This window comes from Sycon ciliatum, chromosome 7, assembly GCF_964019385.1.
Source record: "Sycon ciliatum chromosome 7, ocSycCili1.1, whole genome shotgun sequence".
Lineage (NCBI taxonomy): Eukaryota > Metazoa > Porifera > Calcarea > Leucosolenida > Sycettidae > Sycon > Sycon ciliatum.
Genome location: NC_088649.1, coordinates 15,195,011 through 15,217,040, shown reverse-complemented (window position 1 = coordinate 15,217,040; position 22,030 = coordinate 15,195,011). Strand labels below are relative to the sequence as shown.

The 22,030-nt window shown below is 44.9% G+C and overlaps 1 protein-coding gene across 3 annotated transcripts in view; it reads right to left on the bottom strand.

Moving 5' to 3' along the window:
- LOC135821090 (uncharacterized) overlaps positions 1-22,030 on the bottom strand; it is an 89,828-nt gene that overhangs the window by 26,802 nt on the left and 40,996 nt on the right. For all 3 annotated transcript variants that reach the window (XM_065334155.1, XM_065334154.1, XM_065334156.1), the window contains 21 exons: positions 21,636-21,716; positions 21,208-21,294; positions 20,019-20,411; positions 18,107-18,433; positions 17,746-17,832; positions 17,130-17,252; positions 14,952-15,107; positions 13,627-13,833; positions 13,208-13,354; positions 12,621-12,701; positions 11,815-11,901; positions 10,423-10,749; positions 9,985-10,068; positions 9,371-9,457; positions 8,656-8,736; positions 7,791-7,877; positions 6,213-6,299; positions 4,690-5,520; positions 1,384-1,710; positions 946-1,029; positions 95-181 (listed from right to left, as the gene is read on the bottom strand). In XM_065334155.1, the coding sequence (XP_065190227.1) occupies positions 95-181; positions 946-1,029; positions 1,384-1,710; positions 4,690-5,520; positions 6,213-6,299; positions 7,791-7,877; positions 8,656-8,736; positions 9,371-9,457; positions 9,985-10,068; positions 10,423-10,749; positions 11,815-11,901; positions 12,621-12,701; positions 13,208-13,354; positions 13,627-13,833; positions 14,952-15,107; positions 17,130-17,252; positions 17,746-17,832; positions 18,107-18,433; positions 20,019-20,411; positions 21,208-21,294; positions 21,636-21,716 (3,858 nt within the window). The remainder of the gene's footprint in view (positions 1-94; positions 182-945; positions 1,030-1,383; positions 1,711-4,689; positions 5,521-6,212; positions 6,300-7,790; positions 7,878-8,655; positions 8,737-9,370; positions 9,458-9,984; positions 10,069-10,422; positions 10,750-11,814; positions 11,902-12,620; positions 12,702-13,207; positions 13,355-13,626; positions 13,834-14,951; positions 15,108-17,129; positions 17,253-17,745; positions 17,833-18,106; positions 18,434-20,018; positions 20,412-21,207; positions 21,295-21,635; positions 21,717-22,030) is intronic.

Below are 22,030 nucleotides of genomic sequence, written 5' to 3'. Positions count from 1 at the left end.
ATTAGTGAGTCAAAGTACTTCTCAGTGCATGATTAGAAAATCCCAAGGGAACTGAAAAAGAATACTTGAAGAAAACTAAATCTCTTCTACTTACTGAGTTGGCACTTGTCTCCGGTGAATCCTTTCGGGCAGCTGCATTCACCTTTGTTGTCACACTGACCCTGATTCAAGCACGTGCATGCTGCAACGCCCATCAATAAACGCATGCACGGAGTGGCATAGATAAATGCACGGGATGTTACTCTATGCTTAGTGGAAATCGAGACATTTATCATTTACTCGGAACTAGGTCTCCGGACCTGGTGAGAAGGCAGAAATGCCTGTTCACTTGGTGAACTTGGTGAACAACCATCGTGAGAATAATGAATTCAAACAACAACGACGACGACGACGCCGACGACGCCGACGACGACGACGACGACGACAACAACAACAACAACAACAACAACAACAACAACAACCACAACAACAACAACAACAACAACAACAACAACAACAACAACAACAACACTCGTGAGAATAAAAGATTTCAAACATTTGACTGAGGTGGGCATGATCGACAGGGCGAATCCCGAGCAAGTGCGTTCCGAGCAAGTGCGTGATCAATTGGCCTGATCTGGCCGAATCCGGGAGTCGCTGGAGTGGAAATGGACGTTGGCGTTTTTGGCAGCCTTCACAGAATTTTTGTACGACATGCGTGCATTTTGCGTACTACACCGTTGCTTTGTTCGATTGGGCCAGTGTTGCTCAGACTGTACTGCCTGCTCGCACTCAATCAATGACACCTTTGGGCACGAGTTAACACAATATAAGAACCAATTAGCCGTAGGTAATGTCAGCCATCTCCAGCAAATGCTTCATCCAAGGTACAAGGCTTTCCATGACTTTCACATGCGCATTCTCAGATAAAAACAAAACAAAAACCCGAATGGCTCGGTGTCTTACCCTTTTCACAATATTGACCATAGGTTGAGGTGCGGTTGCACACACAACTCAGGTTTGGTCCAAGAAAACCGGTCTCACAGGTCTCTGTGCAGAACAGGACAACAAAAAGTCAATTGCATTACTCTCTAAAGGCCGAATACAACTTTCTGCGACGCAACACGCGATTTGCGACAGTTGCGACAAGAATCTGCCTGTCGTGAGCTGTCGCAAGCTGTCCATTGTGCGTACAAGAAATGCTTGAATACGATGTTTGCACATAGCAAGGTCACATCGTACATGGTGGCACATTATTAGCACAAGCCCTGTTCGCACAGTTTACGCTGGCACAGGACACATGTTACACAAATGCACAACAGTCCTCATCGTGCTGATGTCACACACAAGGGCAGAGCACTACTTGCGCATGGTCAGCCATTTAAGAAGCCTTGTCTCACTTACTGACACAGAGAATCTGGGCTTGAGTTTTTTTTGTGGCATTCTGAAACGTCTGCTTTTGCGCGCTAAACGTTACGGTTCTGTGAAGGGAACTTCCATTGGCTCGGATTGACGCGACGTGGTAAGGTGCTTGCTTGTGCTTATGCAGTAAGGCCAATGTCCCTAGCCAGCGCTCTGTTAACACATGGCCATGTTCTTGTAGCCAATCCTTGGTAATGAGATGAAATCCGTACTCCTGACATGCGTCCTCTGCAAACCGCTCAGTCACCCTGGGTCTGAGTGCTGGAGTTGCTGCGGCGTATACAGAATCGTTGGCATGGAGCCATTTGGCTGCAAAACAAGGGCATATACAGTTGCGGGTAGAAACATCATGAAACAAATCATGAAACAAATCTACGAATAAGGGGGGATTGAAATCAAACGCCCCGCTCCATGACACCCGATCTCATGGATACGTCTCACCCAATCTCATGGATACGTAAGTGGCCAGAGCTAGTGAGTAGTTCAATGTTCACAGGCCTGGGGCTTGGCATACTTCATAGAGTAGCACCGTGTCACATTTGCAAATCACTCAGCGATTTTATCAAGGGAGTAGTATAACACCGGGTTACGACACAAGCATACGCATGAAATGTTTCTTTGCAGATGAAATTAATTGGTTACTCATGCGGGGATATGACCCTGGCTAGAGCGGTAGGTTTCTCTTTGAAGAGGGAAACCTCGGTTGCATTCACTACTCCCGCCGTCTCTGTTTCATTCCTCCTGTCCCACTACTATCACTGGACACAGCCTTTAACCCATTCAGCTCTCTATGTATATGTTATCGCATGGTTGCAAGGGCCTTATGGCATATTATTGCCCCGAGAGGTTAGCCCGAGGGCCGTAGGCCCGAGGGCTAACCTCGAGGGGCAATAATATGCCATAAGGCCCGCAGCAACCATGCGATAACGAATTTATCACATGGCCCACAGAGCAGACCATTGGGCTGCTGTTGAAATTGGCCCAAATGCCAACATATTATGACCACAATGTATATTGATGTGCTATCATTATCAAAACAGGAACAATGAAGATATTTCTCCTACACCCTAACAAAAAGTCTGCTACAGGCCATCAGAGAGTATACAGTACTGAAAGACGGAGACAGAAAAAAGTGCCGGCACCGCATCGTCATAGCAATAGACATGGCAGTGACTTTGCGAGGATCTGAAAACGCACGACGCTGAGTTGAATTTGTGTTATTTCAAATAATTGTTTGTGATCACAGTGCCACTTCGAGCAGAACTGAATCTTATCCAAAAGCTTACCGACGGTCAGACTGCCAACATGACTGAACAAATGATCCCTGAAAGCACCACACGGCAGACGTCCGAGGCCATGTCCATTGCCGGGATGTCCATCTCCAAAAAGAATTCCATCTTCGTCTCAATGCTACACTGCGACTCGTCGTAGAGTCGTACATTCTACAGAGTCGTCGTAGTCACGCGAGGAAAGCTGAGATCGCCACTTTCGACCACGCCTTCACATGCCACCCTGCGCCGTACAGTCACCATGCCCACCATGTTCACATCCCGTAGATTTCACGCGTACAGTCTCAGTCAGGGTTGTCACTGACAACGGGCTTTGGACGCGGGCGTTGGACTGATTTATTAGACACCCTTAGCAAAAAACGTTATGTTGTAACGGTATTATCGTAAGGGGGGAAATACCGTGATTTGGGTTCGACCTTTAGCAAGATGCACGCTATTTTTAGTACGCTGTTGCCACGAGAATAGCTTTGATTTCGCGCCGTACAACCATTTTTGTCACCATATACGCGATACAAGGTGAAATGCGTACGGACTATGCAATATTTGGCCAAAACACGTACCGTTGGTCACAACGATAAATCAGCCCCCATAACGTTTATACGCTGCAGCTTCAACGCTATTTGGGTGATCAAGGTACGAGTACCGTAAAAAATAGCGTTACCGTTGTTTGCTAAGGGTGTCTAATGCCCGCTCATACAGACCAGTGATTGGCCCGATCCAAGGAAACACTCACGTGACATGTGATAAATATATTTATCACTCTCTTATTATTGACCCCCACAGAAACTTGTGATCTCTAAGCGGTCAAATATCAGCATATATTGACCGCTTATACTGACCACTTATTATTGACCACTTATTATTCACTTATTATTGACCACTTATTATTGACCACTTATTATTGACCACTTTAATAGCCCGAGGACTTAGAACTTTTTCCTCAACTTCGAAAAAAATCTGAACTGAAAGAAGAAAAATCTGAAGCCAAATGTTGGGATTTTAACCCAAACTGTCAGATTCTCAATCAAGGAACTTGGGGAACATACTACAAGTGACAACTGAAAACTTCTATGTACTATTACCCGAAGGACGTACCCAGAGTGCTGACAGTGCTCAACACCACAAAGGCAGAGCGTAATACACAACAGAACAACAAGGACAATCAAGGCTGGTTTGCTGCTACTTTAAGTTTCATGCTCACGCAATCATCAGGCAATAGTGCCTGATGATTGCGTGAGCATGAAACTTAAAGTAGCAGCAAACAAGCCTTGATTGTCCTTGTTGTTCCGTTGTGTACTATGTACTATTACAATAGTATTCCTTTCTTCTAGGGGTGAAACAATTATACCGAATACTCGAGTACTCGCTCGGTTTTTTCAGAAATAATCAAAGCATTACAACTATGAGTTAACCGATTCTCTCTGGTCTCTTCTGCCTTTTTGACAAAAGTTATGAAATAAATCTAAATAACAGGTGCTCACAATCTAGTCATGCTCAATAAAACCCGGTCTAATGGAAAGGTCAATGCTACCATTTCACCCCTATTCTGAGACAGGTTCAGGTACATAACCCCCCAGAGTGTGCAACGCCTGATCCAGCTGCGCATAGGGTCTTGGTCGAGCGGAATCAGATCTTTGCGTCATAATACAGTACACATCTGAGGGGAACCCGGGAAGTCGCGGGTACTCTCGGATCAAAAACAATGGTGCCCTGCCTCGAGACTGGCCTTGCGCTGGCGTGGAGTGTACGAATGACATCAGAAGATCCGATTCCGCTCGACCAAGACCCGATGCAGAGCTGGATCGACGTTGCACACTCTGGGGGGTTATGTACTCTTGGTTCCGTGTGTGTGGGTCTGAACCTGGCTATAACGATCAGTTTCCAATTGAACTCAGAAACCTCGGTTGTAATAACTCTTGCCGTGCCTACCCTATCCATTCGTCCCTGGCTACTCAACATTTCTCTCACTCGTTCATATGATCACAATGCAAAAGCCTACCTTCGCAGATGACATCATGATGGCTTGCTCCATTACTATCATATAACTCTTCTCTTAACTCGTTCTTGCCCTGCTGGTATATGATATTTTGGTCATCCTCCTCGAGCGATGCCGATATTGAGATAGGGTTGCTGTCACCGCTCGCCATCATCTCGAGATGGCTTGCTCCACTACTATCATGTAACTCCTTTCTTAACTTGTTCTTAACTAGTTCTTGCCCTGACGATAGGAAGATAGGGTTGCTGTCACCGCTCGCCATCATCTCGCCATCAAGATGGCTTGCTCCACTACTATCATGTAACTTGTTCTTAACTAGTTCTTGCCCTGACGATAGGATGATAGGGTTGCTGTCACCGCTCGCCATCATCTCGCCATCAAGATGGCTTGCTCCACTACTATCATGTAACTTGTTCTTAACTAGTTCTTGCCCTGACGATAGGGAGATAGGGTTGCTGTGACCGCTCGCCATCATCTCGCTTGATCCACTACTATCATGTAACTCTTCTCTTAAGTTGTTCTTGCCCTTCTTGTACATGACATGCTTGCCAGCCCTCAAGAAAGATGTCCATATTGTGATAGGGCTGTTGAAATTGCTTGCCATCATCTTGTTGAGCAATTCTTCCATGCAGTCTCGCACGCCAAGCGTCTGACTGGTGAAGGCATTATAGTCTACCACGTCGTATCCTCTTCTCTTGCACATCTGGCGGGCACGCGTCAAGTTCGTTTTCTTCTGGCAGCTGTCACCGTCGAGGTGTGGATGACACGGCAAGCCGGCGAGAGCCATCCAGGTGTACATTGCCTTATCTGTACCCAGGCACTTTGTCTTGAAAGCTGAACATAACACAGTACACATGCAAGACACGGTCAGGTGAAATAGCACACAACTGGACCGCAGCCTAACAAGACGTACACTTGCTCAGTAGGGATACCGCAGTCCTTTTCAGAATTTGTTTACTACAATGATCAGAAATATCATCGGACCATCACAGCTATACAGTAAAACCTGGTGTAAGCGACCTCTGGGTTTAGCGACCACCTGCTCTTAACATGGACCATTTTTCCATGCACTGACAGTTCTACACAGACACTGTGGGACCTGGTTCTAAAGAGTTAGCTGTCCTGTTGTATTGTGCCGGTGGGCCTTGTGAACTCGGACACTGGCGTGTACGTCGTGCGGACGGAGAATGCCACAAATGTAGAGACCCACCAAGCGCAGCTCACAGCCAAAATAATCATAATGAACAGCAGCCGAGCTTTCAACTACTGCAAATCGCCCAATATTCGCGTCACTAAATTTTCGCGATTTCTTAGAACCAACAAATTTGCGATGGCAAAAGGTCGCGAAGCACAGGGGCCACCTACATACACCCACTGTTGAAGCTCGATTTCACGCTGGTTAATATTCGCATTACGCTCTTCTCGCGAAAATAGCGAACATTAATCCGTCGCAAACATTAGGCATTTTACAATATTCCAGAACACATGAACAAAACAGGGATTTACTTCATACGGCATATACTTACTGTGCTGACACTGATCTCCATGGAAACCTTTCCGGCAGATGCAGGTGCCATTTTCAGTGCACTGGCCGTCATTCAAGCATTTGCATGCTGCAGCAGTGATTGGGAATATTCACGCATTTTCCAAAGCACACGAAAAGAAACAGAATAACGCATTTTCCAAAGCACACGAAAAGAAACAGAATAACGGACTGTCGAGAAATTGTTCACATGCCCTTGCCCATCATCATGGACGCCTCAAACCAGCTCTTTTAACCACTCACAAGGGTGTCCAACTCCCCATATCAATATTTTGCCGAAGGGGTAGGGGCGCAGCATTGACTTCCGTGTACGCTGCTTTACACTTCAAGTGCAGAGATGTATTAATTTGTAGCTTAGATCAGTTTTTTTTACAATGCAACACAATATTGTAGCTTCTTCGCCCCTTTTGGTGCAATCTAGTTGCAGTGTTCAGATTAGCCAGAATTCTTGTAGCCGCCATATGCTCTCCCAATCAGTTTAAAATTATCACATTCCGGCTACAAACTGAGCATAATATTATGTTGCAGAATAGGTCGGAGAAGCCCGCATGAGTTGTTTTCTTCTCTTCAAAATACAACATTCAAGCATACGTGAGAGCATAGGTCATACATTCTCTGACATGCCTATGTAGCCCAGCATAGGTATAGTATTTTAATCAAGGTCTGTCGCCTACCTGCCCTCGCAATGGATATACTTCCTTCCTCGTCTTTACTATGAAGCACCCAAACCACGGCTGCCACTAGCCACTGTTTCTCCCGGTTTATTGCACCCACTCTGATTGATAACACATAGTACTGTCTCTCTCTTATTGGCTACGGCCACCGTGAGAATAAAGATAATAATAATGCCTACATACATTACAGCAGCTTTCTTCAGCACTTACCTTCTGTGCAGTTAGGTCCATCTAGTCTGGCCGTACATTCGCATACTTTGTTCTTTTTCACCCACGGGTGCGTACACACAACTATTTTTCCATGCACTGACAGTTCTACACAGACACTGTGGGACCTGGTTCTAAAGACCACCTAGCTTTAATGACCGCTTTTGCTTGCACCGTGGAGTGGTCGTTTAAACCAGGTTTTACTGTAGTTCTGGTGATGGCAGTCAATTTTTTTCTGCAGACTTTTCCGCTTGCAGGTCCATGGAGTTAGCTGTCCTGTTGTATAGTGCCGATGGGCCTTGTGAACTCGGACACTGGCGTGTACGTCGTGCGGACGGAGAATGCCACAAATGTAGAGACCCACCAAGCGCAGCTCACAGCCAAAATAATCATAATGAACAGCAGCCGAGCTTTCAACTACTGCAAATCGCCCAATATTCGCGTCACTAAATTTTCGCGATTTCTTAGAACCAACAAATTTGCGATGGCAAAAGGTCGCGAAGCACAGGGGCCACCTACATACACCCACTGTTGAAGCTCGATTTCACGCTGGTTAATATTCGCATTACGCTCTTCTCGCGAAAATAGCGAACATTAATCCGTCGCAAACATTAGGCATTTTACAATATTCCAGAACACATGAACAAAACAGGGATTTACTTCATACGGCATATACTTACTGTGCTGACACTGATCTCCATGGAAACCTTTCCGGCAGATGCAGGTGCCATTTTCAGTGCACTGGCCGTCATTCAAGCATTTGCATGCTGCAGCAGTGATTGGGAATATTCACGCATTTTCCAAAGCACACGAAAAGAAACAGAATAACGGACTGTCGAGAAATTGTTCACATGCCCTTGCCCATCATCATGGACGCCTCAAACCAGCTCTTTTAACCACTCACAAGGGTGTCCAACTCCCCATATCAATATTTTTGCCGAAGGGGTAGGGGCACAGCATTGACTTCCGTGTACGCTGCTTTACACTTCAAGTGCAGAGATGTATTAATTTGTAGCTTAGATCAGTTTATTTACAATGCAACACAATATTGTAGCTTCTTCGCCCCTTTTGGTGTAATCTAGTTGCAGTGTTCAGATTAGCCAGAATTCTTGTAGCCGCCATATGCTCTCCCAATCAGTTTAAAATTATCACATTCCGGCTACAAACTGAGCATGATATTATGTTGCAGAATAGGTCGGAGAAGCCCGCATGAGTTGTTTTCTTCTCTTCAAAATACAACATTCAAGCATACGTGAGAGCCTAGGTCATACATTCTCTGACATGCCTATGTAGCCCAGCATAGGTATAGTATTTTAATCAAGGTCTGTCGCCTACCTGCCCTCGCAATGGATATACTTCCTTCCTCGTCTTTACTATGAAGCACCCAAACCACGGCTGCCACTAGCCACTGTTTCTCCCGGTTTATTGCACCCACTCTGATTGATAACACATAGTACTGTCTCTCTCTTATTGGCTACGGCCACCGTGAGAATAAAGATAATAATAATGCCTACATACATTACAGCAGCTTTCTTCAGCACTTACCTTCTGTGCAGTTAGGTCCATCTAGTCTGGCCGTACATTCGCATACTTTGTTCTTTTTCACCCACGGGTGCGTACACACAACTGCATCACACATCGCAAGGAAGGGGAAGAAGAGGAAGAGAGTGAATCAGCCAGACATGAAGTCAGACAGACTAAGGTTGCATTTGGTTGGGCAATTCCAGAATGATATTGACCACCCATGATTCTGGAATGTTAATGATAGCTTGCATGCCGTCCTACCGGTAAGACCACGGGTATTACCGGTAGAACCCAAGAAATCGCGCTGCAAAAGTGCTGTTGCTTGAGAATCTTGTTGAAACAATTGTTGAGATGAGGTCCTTGTAGGACAAAGTAATGGCGCAAATGCAAGACTATATCCAGGGCATTGCATATGTGCAATTTTATCAATTGTCAAAATGGGCGCCCATGTTTCTGTCGGAGCGCTTGCAACTCCGTCCAAAGTGAATTTCGACCTATTCGGCATATCGATTGCCGTTGCAGTGGAATGCAAAATTCCACACCCTGTTTCCATGGTTACCATGGACTGTTGCCATAGAATTTCTTATATGCCTTGTACGATCACGTCCAAAATGCGTGGACTCCTTCATTAGTGAGTCAAAGTACTTCTCAGTGCATGATTAGAAAATCCCAAGGGATCTGAAAAAGAATACTTGAAGAAAACTAAATCTCTTCTACTTAAATCTCTTCTACTTACCGAGTTGGCACTTGTCTCCGGTGAATCCTTTCGGGCAGCTGCATTCACCTTTGTTGTCACACCGACCCTGATTCAAGCACTTGCATGCTGCAACGCCCATCAATAAACGCATGCACGGAGTGGCATAGATAAATGCACGGGATGTTACTCTATGCTTAGTGGAAATCGAGACAATTATCATTTAGTCAGAACTAGGTCTCAAACATTTGACTGAGGTGGGCATGATCGACAGGGCGAATCCCGAGCAAGTGCGTTCCGAGCAAGTGCGTGATCAATTGGCCTGATCTGGCCGTATCCGGGAGTCGCTGGAGTGGAAATGGACGTTGGCGTTTTTGGCAGCCTTCACAGAATTTTTGTACGACATGCGTGCATTTTGCGTACTACACCGTTGCTTTGTTCGATTGGGCCAGTGTTGCTCAGACTGTACTGCCTGCTCGCACTCAATCAATGACACCTTTGAGCACGAGTTAACACATTATAAGAACCAATTAGCCGTAGGCAATGTCAGCCATCTCCAGCAAATGCTTCATCCAAGGTACAAGGCTTTCCATGACTTTCACATGCGCATTCTCAGATAAAAACAAAACGAAAACCCGAATGGCTCGGTGTCTTACCCTTTTCACAATATTGACCATAGGTTGAGGTGCGGTTGCACACACAACTCAGGTTTGGTCCAAGAAAACCGGTCTCACAGGTCTCTGTGCAGAACAGGACAACAAAAAGTCAATTGCATTACTCTCTAAAGGCCGAATACAACTTTCTGCGACGCAACACGCGATTTGCGACAGTTGCGACAAGAATCTGCCTGTCGTGAGCTGTCGCAAGCTGTCCATTGTGCGTACAAGAAATGCTTGAATACGATGTTTGCACATAGCAAGGTCACATCGTACATGGTGGCACATTATTAGCACAAACCCTGTTCGCACAGTTCACGCTGGCACAGGACACATGTTACACAAATGCACAACAGTCCTCATCGTGCTGATGTCACACACAAGGGCAGAGCACTACTTGCGCATGGTCAGCCATTTAAGAAGCCTTGTCTCACTTACTGACACAGAGAATCTGGGCTTGAGTTTTTTTTGTGGCATTCTGAAACGTCTGCTTTTGCGCGCTAAACGTTACGGTTCTGTGAAGGGAACTTCCATTGGCTCGGATTGACGCGACGTGGTAAGGTGCTTGCTTGTGCTTATGCAGTAAGGCCAATGTCCCTAGCCAGCGCTCTGTTAACACATGGCCATGTTCTTGTAGCCAATCCTTGGTAATGAGATGAAATCCGTGCTCCTGACATGCGTCCTCTGCAAACCGCTCAGTCACCCTGGGTCTGAGTGCTGGAGTTGCTGCGGCGTATACAGAATCGTTGGCATGGAGCCATTTGGCTGCAAAACAAGGGCATATACAGTTGCGGGTAGAAACATCATGAAACAAATCATGAAACAAATCTATGAATAAGGGGGGATTGAAATCAAGCGCCCCGCTCCATGACACTAGGGCTGAAACGAACATAAAATTTGAGTATTCGAACGTTCTTGATGTTAACGAACGAACGAACGAACATTCTCTAACATTCTCGTCGCACGTGCGTACTCGCGCACGAACCGGCATAGGCAAGAAAATAGTGGAATTTTTGAATACAGTATAGCAATAAACTTTTGTGGCACACAAATTTTGCGTTTTCATGAATGCGGCTGGTTTGTGATGAGAATATTTTGCGATTTTTACCTCTTTTTTAATCATGTAGTTGTGCTGTCTACAATGCACGTACGTGCTGAGCAGTTTGTGGCGATTTTTCTTCTCCAGAATGCGCAATGGCTGCAAAAGTAGCAAAATTTAATCACTTGCGAAAGTTTCCAACTTTACAGTACGTCTTTCAAAAGTTGAGGCACAATAGCCTCCAACTCAGCAACGCCATACTGAGGACCAGAACGTTGCGTCACAGCAACGTTTGTCATCAACTACTTGCTTCATGTTCAGTGTTGATGCCGTGGAAATAACTGCACTCCCAGAGACGACAGAAGAATGCTGAAAGTTACCGTAGTTGTGTTCTCAGGTGAGCATAGAGGTTGCTCGCCGTTTTGCCATACTAAACACACGCTGCGGGAAATCCTGCAGGTAGCTGACTTCTCATCCTAGGATTTGGTAAACTGATCCCAAACAACATGTTTTTAGGGGTTTATCGTACCGTACGCACATTCTCAAAGTTCGAATGTTCGTGAGAACTACGAATGTTCGTTCGCTGTGGCCTAACGAACGAATATTCGAATTGCTGTACCAAACAAGTGATTTACGAAGGCATGGTCTCCAGAAAAGCATGCTCTCTCCAAGCACCAGCTTTCGGTGTCCCAAAGGGGGAGGTGGGTGCTAAAACACAGGTATGAATCGGTTCGGAACCATAAAAGTAGATGTTGAGCATGCATATCAAAGAAACACACGTATTCACTTACTATGCTGACACTGGTCTCCATGGAAACCTTTCCGGCAGATGCAGGTGCCATCTTCAGTACACTGACCGTGATTCAAGCAATTGCACACTGCAGCAGTGATTGGGAATGTTCACATATTTCCCAAAACATACGAATAGGAACAGAACATCATAGCACATTGGATTCTCAAGTCGTTGTTGCCTGTATCTTGATCATCATGACATTGTATAAACCTCAACATCGCTACTACCACGACCACTAAGGGTGCATTCGGAAAAGTTGGAGACTCTCCGAAATGTTGAGAGCTGTTCTTATATCCTGTCCGAATTTAGGAGGCTCTCCAAAGCTCTCCAAGCTTCAGAGGTGGTTTGGGATCAGCGCATGCGAACTAGGCGTGTTGATCATGAGTGTACGCATTTCCCTGTTCACATACGCACAGCGCATACTATATTCGTGGCACTCAAGATCGCGGCCCGTTTGGCGCTTCGTTTTGCTCGACACGTGCAAAATATCTCCGAATTCTTCGAGACCCGTTCTTGAAGTATCCCAGTTTCTTCGACTTCTCTTTTCTTCTACTCCTAGAAGCTAGAGAATATAAGAATGCACACTAACACTCATTCACCAATCCCAGGTATATCCAACTTGTAATCAATTCTTGCACTTTGGTAGAACAATTGTTCACTTGACAGTAGTTGATAAGCTGCAGAACCAGGCATAAATGCTGGCAAGTACCTTTTTTCTTATTCTTTTATTCCTTTCCAGCAGGCGGGTACATTATATTCTTTGACACGCTGGTTAAAATGACAGCAGCTTTCTTTAGCCCTTACCTTCTATGCAGGTGGGTCCATCTAGTTTGGGTTTACATTCACATTCTTTGTTCTTTTTCACCCAGGGATGTGTACACACAGCTGCAATACATACCACACACAGAATAGAAACACAAAGAGCGGATCAGCCTTACACAAAAATGTACAGACAAAATGACGGACAGAGAGAGATAAATACTATGAGGACCTAACCCCCCCCCCCCCCCCACACACACACACACACATACACATGCACCAACAGCTCTTGATCTCCTCGACACTGTAGCTAAGACAAGTATCACATGAGACCTACGTAACGTCACTGGTCCAACACATGGCACTACTCTGGGCATGCCGAGTAAGGGGAGAATGCGTACAGCAAGAACAGAGTACATGTCCTATGCTTCTAGTTTACTGAATGCTTATCAATGACTGAGACCAAACATACATTACATCATGAATCATACACATTATTAGATACAGTTCAGTGGGACTACCACAACGATACCAGTAGGGCCCTTAGGCTGTTATCCAGCAGAAAACAGCACAAACAAACATTACGGACAAGCATTGAAAAAATTGTATGGCCAAATGGGCAAAAAAAATACCTTGACAACTGCCAATGTTCTGCCAGGATACAAATGCATCTTGGCAAACAGGCAGCGACCCATTGTGATAGTGTCCATCGTTGCATGTTACTGTGCCACTAGCCGACACCGAGGCAATGTTGTGACCACTACCATCAACCGTACAGGCTAATCATAAACAGAAATCACAAAGAAGGTGTATACACACATGAGAAAAGCTAGCAAAACACAACCAGCACAGGACAATCATCAAAATACACAACCATTCCAGGTGCAAGTCAGCGTACCTCAGTGCTATTTATCACCATTTCAACAAGTCTCCAAAAAATCACCTCTTGTTAGCGCACTTCAAATGTACATCTCTGAGGTACACATTCTCACGTGTGCATATGTAACAGCAAACAAGTAGGCCAGCATGCAGTGTGCAGCAGGAGTCATACCTTGACAAGCTGGTATTGATCCAAAATCAGCGACATCACCCGAGACGGAACAACTTAGCACGTTGCTCGTGCCTGTTGAAAGCCGATATCCCTGATTGCACTTATACACAGCTGAAGAGTAAAACTTTTCTGAAGAGTCAGAAACAGCAACTTGAATTCCCGGATTCACAACACCATTGGTGATTGCTGCTGGCTCGCTGCACAAAGCTGCAAAGTACAAAGATTGCCCGAATACATGCCATTAATTATTATATTGCAGTACAATGGTGCTGATTTGAACCTCAATATTCCGGCAAGTAACTTCTAACTATCCAAAACTGTATGTTAATTAAACCCAATATCATGTATGTCAGATTGAAATAAGCAAGACCTTCAAATTAAATTTGAAAGCATTGGGACACCTTTAAATTCAAAGGATAAATCAGGGAAGTGAACTGCCTGAAAGGTTAGAGTCCTGGTGAGGTTGGCATTCTTTTCTCTTTCCAGACAGTTCACTTCCCCGACTGATCCTTTGAACCTTCAAAACCATAATTTGAATTATTAGTACTGTAAATCAACAAACTTTCTACGAGACTCGGAGAGAGATAGCATAAAAATGGACTACAGTCTATTCATTGGAAACTGGCACCCCAACTTTCTGGTGTCTCTCTCACATAGTTGTAGATATCGTGAAAACAACAGTACATCCTGCGTTGTGTGACCCGTGCAATTACTCCTTGCCACATTTTGAGGCCAGAAAAGTCCAAGAACAGGGAAATAGAAATTCAGCCAGGTTTTACAAAATTAGGACAGGTATGCCATGGCAAAATGTATGGAGAAGCAGATCCAAAACCCAGATTTTTGAGATTTTTGATCCTCAATTCGGCCCAAATCCGACTTTCAAAAGCCAGCGGGCCAGTTCCCAATGAATGGACTGTTGAAGGAGCCATTGGTAATGTTACAACGACAGCCGTGACTGTAGTATACACCTCGATGTTCTAATGGCTACTACTCAGAAGTGTCACAGGTAAATAATGGAGTGATCATATGCAATTATTTAATCAAAACGATGGTTGGATGTTACAGAAACCCCTGGAAACAGGAGCTGGACGTTGCAGGAACCTCGCATTTTGCTTCACAAGAGTCTCAAAGTGAAAACAGCCTTGCAATTAAGAGTGTCTAAAACTGATGGAGGCAAAAACTGCAGTGAACTCATGGTACGGAATCATACCTGATGATTAACACCAATCGAAAGAAGAGAAACAAAAAATACGTTATCGGCAAGCCACCACAGGTGTGCTGCCCTCTTATGTAACAAGGAAGAGAAGGACGTATATAAAATATACCTCTGCAGTTTCCAACTCCTTCCCAATTGCCAGTTGCTGAGTTCTTGGGGCATGTAGCAACTGAGTTGCCTTCAACACGTGTATAGCCAGTTGCACAGGTTACTTGGCCAGTAGTTCTGTTAACACTGGCGATGTTCAATTCATGGAAGTTACAACCTGAAGAGAAAAAAACGCAAAACAAATACCAGTAAGGCAACGTGGAGCCAATAATCTCAATAGTGCAATGAATAAAACTACAGGCGCACTCATAATAAATCACAATCATGGCAATGAATAAATTGTTCCAGAACCAGTTAGTCGTAGAACGTCAGTACTGTCGGTCAGTGTCGTGCAATGTTATCGCATGAGCTGATTGTTTAGTACCCGGCGGTGATAGTGGACATCATAGCGTAACTTGAGGTTCCCTGGTCCTTTTTATTTTCTATAAAGAACATTTTCTCATCAAAATATTATTATCAATGGAAACTCGTGACTGAAGATAGTATCAAAATAACAAAAGGATTTAGACGCTTAGGGCATGATCGATTGGGCGAATCCTGAGCAAGTGTGCTCAGAGTGAGCGGGATCGTTTGGTCGAATCCGACCAAATCAGGAGTAGGTGTACTTAGAGTGGAATCCGACCACACCGGCCCACACACCGGGAGTGGCTGGAGTGGAAATGGACTTTGCTGTTTCTGGACAGCTTTCACAGAATCTTTGTACGATATGCGTACATTTTGCGTACTACACCCTTGTTTGGTTTGGGCCAGCGTTGCTCGGACCACACCGCCTGCTCGCACTCAATCCAGATTCGCCAATCGATGACACGCTAAGGGCCCGGTCACACATGCACTGGGATTCGCTTCGGCGACGAGGTTCGGCGGCAGCGAGCCTGGTGTCGCTCCAGCGAAACCACGTGTGTATGGTCACACATACAAACAGGGCACAACTCCTACTTTGGCGGAAAATGAGACTGTGGTGCATACGGTACGGAGAATGGACGAGGTCAATGACTATCTTGCACGCATTTTTGTTGCATGGCCATCACACGCATACAAATTTCTCGTAGCAAGTCCAAATACAGCAGACCGTCGTGTTTTCCGCTGAAGCGAATCCGCAGAAGCGACAGTCTCGCTTCGAAAATTTTGGAGGAAGCGGATTGGAGTTTCCGCTGAAGCGGAAGTTCCGCTTTTCGCCGTTGCCATGCCATTTTTCGCTCCTGCGACCTCGCTTCAGCGTATACGCTACTTTCGAGTGCATGTGTGACCGGGCCCTTAGAGTGACAAAAATAAGGATACGAGTAAATATGTGGCACATGATGGAAAAGAGAATATCCTGGTAAGTGAGAGTTCCCATAGATAATTGTGACGAGAAAACGTTCTGGACTAGTTTATTTGCTGCTATTATTGTGATATGAGTGAGCTAATTAGTTTTATTCATTGCATTATTGAAATGGAAGTAAAACTCACCAATCTGGCAAGATAGCAGAATCGTTGCAACAAAAGTTCAGACAAACGATTAACTGCTGACGAATTACGTTAGTACAGTCAAACCTCTTTAGCCCGAACACTAATAAACCGAACTTTCCATTAGTACGAACTAGGGCCAATCCTATGGTTGGCCAGGTATCAAATCAAGTCGAAATTATTTGTCAATGACAAACTCCTGAACGATGATCTATTTTCAAACGTGGTTTGAACAAACTGCTGACGAAACACGTTAGTAACTTAGTACCACAAGCAATCAGTCAGTCTGAAGCTCCTATCCCATGCAATGCGTACAAACGTTCTGGACTAGTTTATTTGCTGCTATTATTGTGATATGAGTGAGCTAATTAGTTTTATTCATTGCATTATTGAAATGGAAGTAAAACTCACCAATCTGGCAAGATAGCAGAATCGTTGCAACAAAAGTTCAGACAAACGATTAACTGCTGACGAATTACGTTAGTACAGTCAAACCTCTTTAGCCCGAACACTAATAAACCGAACTTTCCATTAGTACGAACTAGGGCCAATCCTATGGTTGGCCAGGTATCAAATCAAGTCGAAATTATTTGTCAATGACAAACTCCTGAACGATGATCTATTTTCAAACGTGGTTTGAACAAACTGCTGACGAAACACGTTAGTAACTTAGTACCACAAGCAATCAGTCAGTCTGAAGCTCCTATCCCATGCAATGCGTACAACTCCTCACCCTGACAAGAGATTCCATTTCCATAGAAACCATCGTTGCAAGCGCATGAGAATGATCCAAGAGTGTTTATGCAGGCTGCTGATGAGTCACAGTTATGTGCAGTGGATGCACATTCATCGAAATCTGTCATAGGAAAAATTGTAAAAAAGAACATAATTTTACACTGCACAGAAACACACACTTCCATATTAACATATTAATTATTATTATTATTATACTGATACAGGTGAACCGACACTGCATAGTTGGTAGGCAGCTGCCATCTACAATGGAAGTTTGGCTATAAATTAAGTTCCATAGGTAAGCACCAATGAAAACATAAAAACAATATGCAATTGCTCACCATCACATGTAGGTCAAAATCAGACATAAGGAAAATAGCAGGTTTGGTGATGAACCTGCGTTCTGTTTTCTTATTTCGAGCAAGCACTTGATGAAACCATTTGTTCATTCTGTCAACTTTCACTCAGAGTCGAAATGATAACAAGACCTACACAATCAAGGCCACTCGCAATAGCTCCGAAGCCTACACACTCAGTCAGGGAGGCCACGTCAACTTGGAGGTATGCTCTGAGAATCCCATACGCACTGTAACAAAATATTCATGTATACTTACCCGTTTGGCACTTGTTCCCGGTAAATTCTTTCGGGCATGTGCATTTGCCCTTGTCGTCACACTGACCCTGGTTCAAACACTTACATCCTGCAGCATCCATCGCATACGCACAAAGTGACACAGAGAAAATGTGAATGCATGGGACGTTAGGGGTCGGCCGTAAGAACTGATATTTATCACACACACGCACGCACGCACGCACACACGCGCACGCCCACGCCCACGCACACACACACACACACACACACACACACACACACACACACACACACACACATACACACATATGTACGAAATACAGCGCTCCTGACCCTGACTGGCGCTGGCACTACTACGTTACACTTATCATGATCTTACTTACTGACACAGAGGATTTGGGCTCTGTCATTGCTTCTGGTGCGGTGAAAATCTTGATTGTTCTCGCTAAATGTTACGGTTCTGTAAAGGGAATCACCATCGACCCGGATTGCCTTGACGTGGTAAGCGGCTTGGTCATGTTCATGCTTCAGAGCCAACCTCTCGAGCCCGCGCTCTCTTAATACATGGCCATGTGCTCGCAGCCAGTCTTCGGTTATGAGGTGAAGTCCGTACTGCTGACATGCCTCCTCTGCGAACGGCTCGGTGACAATACGTCTGGATGCTGGGGTTGCTGCGGTATATGCTGAGTTGTTGGCGTGAAGCCACTTGGCTGCAAGACAAGGGCACATCCAGGGGTGGGTAGAAAATACAAATACGCAATATGAATAAAGGGTGCACTGGAATCTATCTCAATGCAACCGGATAAATCAGTGTAATTGTTTTTCCTTATTCGGGAGCCAGGTTAAGGTATCGGTCAATATTTGCAAGCATGGGGCTGGGAAGACTTCATGGAGCAGCACCGTGCCATAGTTGCAAATCACCCAGCGAGTATGCCAGGAGTACATAACCCCCAGAGTGTGCAACTGCCACATACCCTGCTGTCCCAACAGACTTTCAAGTTGCTCCTTGCACCAGTGATGTACAACATGTGTACGGGTGTCAATGCATCACACCGTTTTCCTTGCAAAACAATTGTACAGGATCAGATAGGCTTTGGTTCATCGTCAACTTGAAACTCTTTGGGGATTGTGTACTCTTGGTTATACCAAAGGAGTGGAAAAATATTGGCAAGAGTACAAAGAAAAACAAGTGATGCGTTGACACTCGTACACATGTTGTTAATCACTGGTGCAAGAAGCAGTGCATCATATTAATCATGTCACCTTGAAATTCTGTCGGGACAGCAGGGTATGAGGGAGTTGCACACTCTGCGGGTTATGTACTCTTGATGTCGGGTTATTACACAAGTGTGTTCACCTCATGACCTTGCTCGTTCCTCATTTCTTTGGTCAAATTGGGCTATCCGAAGGCTACCCAATTACGTTATGCGGAACCTCTCTAATAACAATACTCGAATATTCGAACATGATTCGTTCGGTTTGTCGCATTCGAATATTCTCGAAGTCGCATTCAAGTACTTGTGGCGTCACTTTGAATGCAGTGCATGTACATACATGCACGCCAAACACAGCACAGTACAGTGTGTACAGCCTGCCTGTGATTTTGTACTGCATGTTTGCACATGTATGTGCATACTGGACTGCCAATGTTGCACATAAGATGTATGAACTTCGAAGTAGCCTTATGTGGCAGTGCATTTTTATGTGGCACTAACGTTTGTCATACCTAATAACAAGAGTACATAACCCCCAGTGTGTGCAACTCCCACATACCCTGCTGTCCTGGCAAAATTTCAAGTTGGCGTCATTATTTATGACGCAATGCTCCTTGCACCAGTGATTTACAACATGTGCACGGGTGTCAACGCATCACACGTTTTTCTTTGCAATGATTTGCACAGGATCAGATCGGCTTGGGTCAACCACAGGTTCCGGATTCGTCTGATAATCCGTGTACAGTGTGCATTGCATCATCAAAATGATGTCAACTTGAAATTCTGTCTGGACAGCACCCATAGTCGAGTTGCACACTCTGGGGGGTTATGTACTCTTGCTAATAATAATCACATGAAATGTTTCTCTGCACATGTGGTCAGTTGGCTACTCATGTGTGGATCTGACCCTGGCTAGAACCGTAGGTTTCCCATTGACGTGAGAAACCTTGGTTGTAATCGCTCTTGCTCTCTGTTTCAGTCCTCTAATATTGTCAATATCATTGTCTACTCTAACCACCCATTGCTGGCTACTCAGCACCTCTCTCACATGTTCTTTTTCTATCACAATGCAACAGCATACCTTCGCAGATGACATCATGATGGCCTGCTCCGGTTCTATCATGTACCTCTTCTCTTAAGCCGTTCTTGCCCTGCTTGTACAAGAGATGTGTCTTGGTAGCATCCCTCAACTCTCTCAAGAAAGATGTCCATATTGTGATAGGGCTCTTGAAACTGCTCTCCATCATCTCGTTGAGCAATGCTTCCATGCAGTCGCGCACATTCAGAGCCCAGGAAATGAAGGCATGAAATTCGACCACGTCGTATCCTCTTCTCTTGCACATCTGGCGGGCATGCGTCAAGTTCGTTTTCTTCTGGCAGCTGTCACCGTCCAGGTGTGGATGACACGGCAAGCTGGCGAGAGCCATCCAGGTGTAGGTTGCGTTATCTGTACCCAGGCACTTTGTCTTAAAAGCTGAACATAACACAGTACACATGCAAAGTACATTCTTGTACAGTAGAAGTAGTAGTAGTAGTAGAAGTAGTAGAAGTAGCAGTAGTAGCAGTAGCAGCAGTAGTAGTAGCAGCAGCAGCAGCAGCAGCCGCAGCAGTAGCCGCAGCAGCAGCAGCAGCAGCCGCAGCAGCAGCAGCAGCAGCAGCAGCAGCAGCAGCAGCAGCAGTAGTAGTAGAAATAGTAGTAGTAGTAGTTTTTATTATTTTACTTGGGTATACCCAACAGGCCTATGGCCTTCTTACAGGGTACCTAAGGAGAAATTGTGAGCAGCTAGCGCGAAAGCAGGCAAAGTACGCTGGGATGGAATGATAGCGGGTAGTGCATTAAAGCGGTAAAAACTAAGAAAACTAATGGGAGACTGTAAAGGCCTGGCCGGGACATGAATGGGGGAAGAAATGTACTACTGAATGTTTGGCCTCTGGTTTGGGAGGTAGTGTGGGTAGCATCATTTCGGGTCGTGAAGATTTGGGAGATGAGGGGACTGCCAAGGGACCCGATTCACCGAAAAGTAAAAATGAAAAGCTTAAGAGTGAGGCGTAGGCTGAGTGGGTGGAGGTACAGTAGAGCATGACTGGAGTACACACTCTATTAAGACATATACTGCCCCCCCCCCCTATTGATACCGTAGTCCATTTCAAGTATATCCGTGTTTATCTGAGTAAAATGCACATCCCCTGAGCATAATTTTCACATTTCGCAGCTGCATGTGTTTCAAAGAAACATGCATAATTATACACTTCATTCAGAAGTTACTTACTCTGCTGACACAGGTCTCCATGGAAACCTTTCTGGCAGACGCAGGTACCGTCTTCAGCGCACTTCCCATGATTCAAGCAATGGCATACTGCAGTAGAGATTGGGTGCATTCACGTATTTCCCAAAACAGAGATAGGAACAGACCACCATACAATATCAGACCCTAAAGAAGTTAGTATCACCAACTCAAACCCATAATAAATAATATGGTATCTATTATTGCACGTAAATAGCACAAAATAGGTTGGAGGTTTGAGTTTGCACCGCCGAGATAAGAGAGAAAAATTTTCCTTACAATGATGAGTATGATTCTAGAAATTGTAAATATACCCATGGGTCATACACTCGTTGGCACGCGGCCTAAAATGACAGCAGCTTTCTTTTCCCCTTATAATTCAAGACTATTACAGCTGTTTTTTTAGCCCTTACCTTCTGTGCAATTAGGTCCATCTAGTCTGGGTTTACATTCACATTCTTTGTTCTTTTTCACCCAGGGATTCGTGCACACAACTGCATCGCATATCACACACCGAGGGGAAAGAAAAAAGGAGAGCAAATCAGCCAGACACAAAATGGACAGACAAAAGACTGAGAGACAAATAGATGTTTTACTCAGTAGGCAGCCATTGTCCTATAAACAGTCAGAAGTCCAGTAGGGAGTCGAACTCATCATACCGTCATATTTGCACGACTTCGTTAAACGCGGGCGACTTTCTCTGTAGAAAGTCTACACATTTCCACAGTTCGACACATTTCCAGTGCGCAGTCTGAGTTTTCGTCAACTTGGATCATGTGCCCACTTCATCCATCAGCCATGGACTGGG